Source organism: Arachis duranensis, chromosome 5 (genome assembly GCF_000817695.3).
Source record: "Arachis duranensis cultivar V14167 chromosome 5, aradu.V14167.gnm2.J7QH, whole genome shotgun sequence".
Taxonomy (NCBI): Eukaryota; Viridiplantae; Streptophyta; class Magnoliopsida; order Fabales; family Fabaceae; genus Arachis; species Arachis duranensis.
In genome coordinates this window covers 39,858,013-39,866,875 of record NC_029776.3, presented here as the reverse complement: position 1 = coordinate 39,866,875, position 8,863 = coordinate 39,858,013, and the positions used below count along the sequence as shown (strand labels likewise).

Genomic DNA, 8,863 nt, shown 5'->3' with positions numbered 1-8,863 from the left:
TTAACATGAATGCTATTTTCGCAAACACATGGTAGGTGTAAATAAAAAACATGATAATTATGAGAAATTAATTAAATCAAAATTAGCACTAACAATAATTAGCAATGATCAAACAAGGAATAAAAATAAACATAAAAATAATGCAATGCATTAATAAAATTCAAGATTAACAAGATCCAGACATGAATTCAACAACCAATTAGAAAAGAGTCTAAAGGGAATTAAAGAGGAAACTAGAAATAAAATGATGAGGAATGAAGGTAGCAGCAACTCTCTCAAGGTCCAATTTGAAAATCCAAATAAGAATGCCAAACCCTAGAGAAAAGTAGGAGTTTCTCTCACTAGAATTTAAAACTAATAAAAAACTAAAGTCAAAATTGCAATCTCAGCTCCATCCCAGCCTCTAGTCTGCGTTTTTGGGCTTGAAATTGGGTCCAAATCAGCCTAGAAATTGCCCTCAGCGAGTTCTGTTAAGTGCAGCACGTGACGCTTGTCACGTGTATGCGTTGCTGAACCTTGCACCTGGCCACACGTACGCGTCATTCACGCGTGCGCGTCACTACCAGATTCTGAAATCCTTAATTCCTTGTGTTCCTTCCACTTTTGCATGCTTCTTTTCCATCCTCTAAGTCATTCCTGCCCTATAAAACCTGAAAACACTTAACACACATATCACGACATCGAATGGTAATAAGAGAGGATTACAATTTACATTTTAAGCCAAGGAAGCATGTTTTCAATTATAGCACAAAATTAGGAAGGAAACTTAAAAACATGCAATTTACATGAATAAGTGTGAGAATAGTTGACAAAATCCTCTCAATTCAGTCCAAAATATATCATAAAATAATGGTGTATCAAACTCATGGTTGCCAAAACAACCTATATTGCAGTAAAATAATATTCTAAATACTTCACAAGTTTTAATCGTTCCACAACTAATTTTATTGGAGGATATTATTTCAGTAGGATTATCATCTCAATGATAGCCTTTTGAAAAAATAATTCTCAAATTATAGCCAATATATTACTTTCAAGTATGCCATACAAAAAGTGGACATATTTAAAAAATCTAAAATATGAAAGTAAATTAAGAAATTTATATTTTTGTTAAAATTATTTAGAATCATGAATTAGCATTTGGTCATCAAGTTGTTACTCATACCTATTCTAAATAAACATGATTAAATTATATCTCATACAATTATAATCCCAAATAATTATCTAGCTTTCAGACTATTATTTAAATGAATTATATTTTATACCCCTAGGTTGTTTAGGTTCAAGTATAAAATTAATTCTCCTTATACATCATCATATGCATAAATAAATTCTATCTTTGAGTACAAGTCTTATGGTTGTCAGGTTGCTCCTTGTAAATAAGAGATAAATTTATTATTATTTCTCTTTTTTGCAATCTTCTAACTTTTAGAATTTATCTCTATTGTTAGAGAATTTTTTATCAGTACACGTGAATTAAATTTTATACTCCCAAGTTGTCTAGGTAAAAATATAAAATTAAATCCCTAATACATTAAATGTATATACTAATTATATTCTTGAAAATAAAACTCTTGGTTGTCAGGCCACTCTTTATAATCAAGAACATTAGAAAAAAAATAATTTCTAAAATTATAGTGTTTAAAACACATTAAATACTTTATATATACACTTATATATATAAGAAACAAACAAAAAATATTTTGCATCTTATTCCTTCACTACACCAAATTAGTTATATAGCTACACTAAATTTGTGACCCTAATTCTAAGGGTCTCCATTAATTAACATTGTGACACTTATAATATAATTTTTTTGACCGTCAGTAATGAAATTTATCTATCTTCACTCTTCCTTTTACTCTGCTGTTTGAGATGAAATGAGAAGAGACGAGAAACAGGAAAAGTAACACCATTACCTTCACCGTCGCAGATCGCATTCACCGTTCACCGTCACAGTGTGTTCGCCGTTCACCGTCGCTGCGTCGCAGTCGCGTTCGCTGTTCACCGTTGCGCTTCACGCTCGCCTTTCACTGTTCGTCGTCCCCCGCGTCGTCCTTTCTCTTCTCCTATTTTATGTGTGCGAACCTTACCCTAATTCTCCATTTGGCGATTTTTTTCTTCTTTTCCAACCCCACTGAACACTGATAGTGAGTATTTACTTGTTCTTTTACTATATTTTTTCCTGCAATTTCTTTGTTGTTGCTGCAATTTACTGTTATGATTATATCCTCATGTTCATACTTGCGATTGTTTCTTTGAATTCTCTTATATCATTTTAATTTTACCTGACCTGCAGTCAACATGTTCGATGAAATGCTTCAACCTATTTTCTTTTGTGTTAGGTCTATAGAATGATATTGTTAGTGGATCTTGGTTTAATTTGTGTTCCGTTTTAACCGAGTTTCTGAGTACTATTAATGAACAATTTTGAGAATTCTTTTTTGTTTGTCATTATCCTTTCAATACTTACTACTACTAGTTACTACTTTCAAGTTTCAGTTATAGTGAAATATCATGCTGTGCGATTTTTGGGCTAAACAGTCTCATTCATCCCGTGGCAAGGATTCTGCCAAAAAGGATCTTAATAGCCAGATGAACTTGTTCCGAGATATTTTAGAATTTTTCAGGTATTTAAATTTCATTTTATTTATTAGTTAATATTACTATGATAACCGAAGTCATTCATCATCTTGTAAATCTAGTATTTAAGTGTTGATCTTACTTTGTTAGAGGTATTTTTCAGAGAGGAAGAACCACTGAAGCTGAAGCAAAATTTGAGAAGCTCTTGAGAAGAATAAATGTAAAATCTGAGACGGTTGACCTGTCAAAAAGGTATTATTATTTGGTCTTCATTGATTATTACTATTTAGTTGGGTGGAACCTTACTAGCATGAACAGATTTCTTCTAATATTAAGAAGTATTAATTAATTATTCTAAAAGAAATTTGTCATAGTAAGAATAAATGCTAATCAATTTTACTAGAGATTCACAACACAAGGTTCTAAGAATTGGTAATAAAATATAATGAATAAGAAGATTATTCACATATTTTCCTTATTAATGCCACAATATCGATGAACAAGAAGATGAAACAATTAATGGTTAAGATAGATAAAATTATTTGCTTTAAAGTTTGGAAATGATCTTTTGTGTTAATGCTGCTGATGGAAATGCGGGTTAGAGAAAGATTTGATCCATTTAGGCATTTTGTTTTAATTTAATTATCTACTCCATGCTGCATGTGATTTAATTAAAACACCTTTATAGACATAAAACACAATTTTTTCCCTCTATCAAACTTTAGGCTTTCTACAATTGGGCTATAGCAATCTCTGATCGGACAAAAATGCATGGTCGCACAAGGGAAGCTGAAGAACTATGGAAACAGGTCAGCATAAATATGGTTCTTGGCAGCTCTTGCTCTTGTAGATTGTAAATTTGTTGATGGATACTGCATAATACTGAACTCAGAACTCATAGTGAAAATAAATGGACTAATTTTTCACATTTTAATTCATAGTGAAAATAAATAGACTAATTTCATACAAAAGGCATAAGAAAGCAATGAGTCTGTATTATGATTGCATGCTTCTTACTGCATTTTTGGGTAGTGCTTCTTCTGGGGGCAACGATTTATAGTAGAACTTTTGTTGAAGCAAAAAACTTGAGCTTCTTGGAAAAGATATTAAAGAAACTGTTTTCACCACCTTTCTGGGAACCAAACACTTGAATTTCTCCTGAAAGGCCTTGTTTATACCAAAAGCACTTCTTGACTCATAAACAAATCTTATCTTCAACTACTGCTAGTTATCAATTTAAGTAAATTTAGGGGAGTCACATCTTTTATTAATCCTTAGCTAACAAGGTTATCCGTACATACATGTAGCACACTCCAGATATATTAAACCAGAGTCTTATTTCATAATTAGCTTATTCTACTATTTCTTTATTTTGTTAAGTAATAGTCCTTACATTATATCACTGATTGTGTAACTATGTTGCTAAAATTTATTATTCTATAGTAAATAATCACCCAGGCTTTCATCATTTTATTTCTTTGATAAAATGAACTTAATTAAACAAAACAAGATATTGCTATCAATCTTGATATATGAATTATATTTTTTCTGTATTGGAGTTCTAACTTATTTTCTTTGTGCTTTGTATTTTTTTTTTCCAATTTAGGAACTTAGTGCCATTGTTCCATTTTGAGAAAAGCAAAAGATTGTAAGAACTGCTATCAGCAAGGTACAAAAGTTATAGGAGGATACCAGATAAAATTTGCAAACCAGTTCTTTACATTTACTATGTCCTTTAGCATATAACTTATTCTCTCTTCCACTTTTTAACTTTCCAATATTCTTCAATGCAGTTCCGTGCAGCTATTCAGTTTACAATTTGATTTCCATCAGGCAATTTACAATCTTGGAACTGTTCTGGTCATAATTCTTCTCCATTTTACTTATATATCGTGCAATTGTGTTTTGTTTTACTTTGTTTGTGTGCATGTAACAGTATTAAGAGTATAGAATTCACTTTTTTTTCTGCACTTAACATATTCGATGAAATGCTTCAACTAGATTTCTTTGAATTCTCCCTTTATTATTTCTTCTCTTGATTTCTTTGATGTTTTTGTGCCTTGATGACATCATGAATCGGTTAGTCATCTTCCTGAATTATGCAAATTGCTATACTAGAAATGGAAAAGCTAATTAGCTGAACTTTAGTCTTAGATTTCATCTCTCTATCTATTGTCCATCCTTGTAAAACCTGATAGTTTTGTTTTTGTGCACCTATAAACTTGATGTGAGCTTGATGACTAATTTATAGCAAAAGCTAAAAGCAAAAGACCACCATCACTACTAGTATAAAAAAACTATCTCTTACTAACTTTCTTGTGTTCATATTGACTTAGGTGTCTAACTTCTATATTATAGGAAATAAATTAATGGAGCTAATATATATATGAGATTTCCAATTCTCCATTGCTAATATATTTTACATTGCGAGACTACTGCTGCTGCTATTTTTACTAGTGCTTTCTTTCTCTTTAATACCAGTTTTAGACCAGAATTAGTGTTTTTCAATGTTGGACCAGGATCAGGAAGGATAAAACTAAGACATCTGGATCGTCAAATTTAATTAAAGCATTTTCCATATATATATGATTAAAGACTAAATGATAGATAATTTTAAAAAAATATCTTATTGTACTATTTTAATAATGTATATCTAATATGATTGACGTAGATATGTGGTCTTGCCTTGTGCACATCATGGTTTGACTTGTATTTGCTTGCTTTCGTTGATAATAATCTCTGGCCCACGCGGTGAAATTTTAAGGTCAAGTGAAAATGAAGGTTTATATTTATTAAGTCCTTAAAGTCAACCTGGAATTTTCTCATTAGAATTTTCTATATGAATGCAGAGAGAAGATTCATATAAGTATTGTTGGAAGTGAGAGAGTTAGAAGGTGGAGCTTCCTTGCGGCATCGCCACATTCAGTTAGTTTTTTTCTTAGTTTATATTTATTTTTACTACTGTACAAACTATATTTTTATTGCATGGTACTTTTCATAGTTTAGTATTTATTGCATTGTAGATAGAATTAAGGATATACTCTTGTTTGAAATTTGAAGGAATATTCTTATATTGGTTCAATGGATAAGTCATGGATCACAAAGCCACGAAACTCAATAGAGTATGAGCGAGGGGTTAAGAGGTTTATTGATTTTGCCTTCGAAAATAGTTTAGCTGAAGCAACTATATGCCCTTGTTTGAAGTGCGATTTTAGAAAAAAAGTGACAAAGGGTGAGATGTACGATCACTTGATATGTACCCAATTCCCGAAAGAATATACACTTTGGTTTTATCATGGAGAGACTGAGGTAGGGGATCCCAGTAGTAACGTCTCAAATAGTGATGCTTCAAATGCTTTTGATGATTTTAATCAAGATTCTATTCATGACATGCTTGGAGATGCTTTTGGAACTGATATGCACTGGGCAAATGAAGTCTCATTAGAGTCAGATGAAGACATTGATGGAGTTGAAAGAGTGATGCCAGATGTAGCTGATGCATCGGAGTTTGAAGAATTAGCAAGTCATGCAGAACTACCTTTGTATGAAGGGTGTACAAGATATTCAAGATTGTCCTTTTTGGTGAAGATGTATCATATTAAGTGTATATGTGGGATGACTAACAAGGCAATGTCGATGATATTTGAACTCTTACATGATGCATTTGAACATGCAAAGATTCCGAGTTCATTTTATGAAGCAAAGAAAACTATCTTGAAGCTTGGTATGAATTATGAGAAGATACATGCATGCCCGAACAATTGCATGCTGTATTGGGGTGAAGACAAGGAGAAAGAAATGTGTAAAGTTTGCAACAGGTCTAGATGGAAACTAGATACAAAGGGTGGTGAGATTCAAGAATCAAATGATGGGAATATTAGGAAGAAGGTGCCTGCTAAAGTTCTTCGTTACTTTCCACTAAAACCTCATTTGCAAAGGTTATTTTTGTCTTCAAAGACAGCCGAGGCCATGAGATGGCATGATGTTGCTCCTAAGGAAGATGGTGTAATGACGCATCCTAGAGATTCAGAAGCTTGGAAGATGTTTGATTTAAAAAACACTTCTTTCGTAGAGGATCCACGAAATATACGTTTGGCATTAGCTACTGATGGTATTAATCCCTATCGTAGTATGAATGCAAATTCTAGTACTTGGCCAGTTATTCTCATTCCTTACAACACTCCTCCTTGGATTTGTATGAAGCGGACGTCTTTTATTCTTTCAATGATAATTCCTGGAAAAAAGATGCCAGGAAACAATATAGATGTCTACTTACAACCGTGGATCAAAGAGCTAAAAGAGTTATGGAATGAGGGCGTGGATGCATATGATTCTTTTGAGAAAAAGGCGTTCAAATTGCATGCGGCGTTGATGTGGACTATAAGTGACTTTCCTGGGTTAGGAATTCTCTCCGGGTGGAACACGTACACTGGACTTGCTTGTCCATCTTATAACTTCGACTCTGTTCCTTTTCAACTTCCTCATAGTAGAAAATCATGTTTCATAGGATATCGTCGTTTTCTTAATCAAAGGCATCGGTTTAGATTGAATAGGGTTCGATTTAATGGAGAGCAAGAATTCCGCAATCCACCGAAGAGGTTATCTGGTCTTGATATACTTGAGCAAGTCAAGGACATCAATGTCACATTTGGTAGAAAAGAAGAGGCAAAAGTTAGGGGAAAAAGAAGACGTGGTGAGCGTGCTGCAGAAGGTGCTAAGCAGTGGAGGAAGAAAAGCATTTTTTTTAACTTCCCTATTGTAAGTATAACCTATTGCATCACAATCTTGATGTGATGCATATAGAAAAAAATGTATGTGATAATGTGATATACACGTTACTAAATGACAGCACCAAGTCAAAAGACCACCTCAATACTCGAAAAGATCTTAAAGCTTTAGGCTGTAAACAAGATCTTTGGCCAGATGAGAATGGAAATTACGCTCCAGCTATCTTTACACTGACTAATAAAGGCAAGAAGGCTTTTCTGTCAACTTTAAAAAATATTAGTGTGCCAGACGGGTATTCAAGTAACATATCTAGGTGCATTGATGTTGACAACCTTAAGATCAATGGGATGCTAAAAAGCCATGATAATCACATATTAATGCAACAATTGCTACCATTAGCCATGTGAACGAGTTTGCCTAGTGAAGTTTCAGCAATCTTGATTGAATTGTGCTCGTTCTTTAGGAAGTTATGTGAAAAAAGATTGATTATTAAGGATTTAGATAAGTTGCAAGATCAAATTGTGCTCACTCTATGCCATATGGAGATGTTATTTCCTCCATCGTTTTTTACAGTTATGATTCATTTGGTGGTTCACCTTGTTGAAGAAGTTAAGCTTGGAGGTCCTGTACACTACCGGTGGATGTATCCGATAGAAAGGTAACAAAGAATAAATTTCTTTACCTTGATTTTAAAATAGTGTATAAGTTTCCTATTAATATTAACAGTTTTGGCTTAATTAATAGGTACTTGGGATAACTAAAATCTTATATGCGTAATAAAGCACAACCAGAGGGCTCTATTGCTGAAGGTTATCTTATGCAAGAGATCCTTACATTTTGTTCAAGATACCTGGACAATATTGAGACAATATGGAATCAACGTAAGCGTGTTGGTAATGAGCCTACCTAGATATCAATATTGAGACAATATAGAATCGACGTAAGCGTGTTGGTAATGAGCCTACCCAGATAGATCCCAATTCACGAATATTTAAGCTGTTTCCTCAAGTTGGAGAATCAAATACTGGTTTCACATATTTTACTTTATCACCAATTGAGAAGAGGCAGGCTCATAGGCATGTTTTGACAAATTGTCGTGCAGTTGATAACTATCTTAGGGATTATAGAGATATTGTGAAGAAAAGATTAAGAAGCCGAACAAGGGATACTACTGAGATAGACAAAAAGGTTCATAGAGAATTTGTTGATTGGTTCTCTAATCATGTAAGAGAAATTTCACTTATTTCATTTTCTATTTTTGCAATATGTCTATGACTAATACAAACATGTTAATGTGCTTTTAGATTTGTGCTAATCTCAACAAACTTCCTGATGTGGATAAAGACATTCTTATCAGTCTTTCTCAAGGACCATATGACCAAGCAAGAAAGTTCTCTTCATATGATGTTAACGGATATAGATTTCGAACTTTAGCAAGGGATAATGGATTAAAAACTCAGAATAGCAGAGTTTTTGGTACATTTGGAACAAGAAGTTACTCAAGTAGTAAAGATACCCGAATGAACTTTGGTGCGGTACCTTATTATGGAAA

General features: G+C 33.0%; 1 protein-coding gene across 1 annotated transcript; it reads left to right on the top strand.

Moving 5' to 3' along the window:
- Positions 1-3,174: 3,174 nt before the first annotated feature.
- On the top strand, positions 3,175-8,068 carry LOC107489215 (uncharacterized). Its single transcript, XM_052261707.1, has 8 exons — positions 3,175-3,180; positions 3,309-3,392; positions 5,255-5,334; positions 5,433-5,508; positions 5,644-7,294; positions 7,387-7,603; positions 7,775-7,969; positions 8,056-8,068. The coding sequence occupies exons 1-8, from the start codon at positions 3,175-3,177 to the stop codon at positions 8,066-8,068; spliced, it is 2,322 nt and encodes a 773-aa protein (XP_052117667.1).
- Positions 8,069-8,863: the final 795 nt, after the last annotated feature.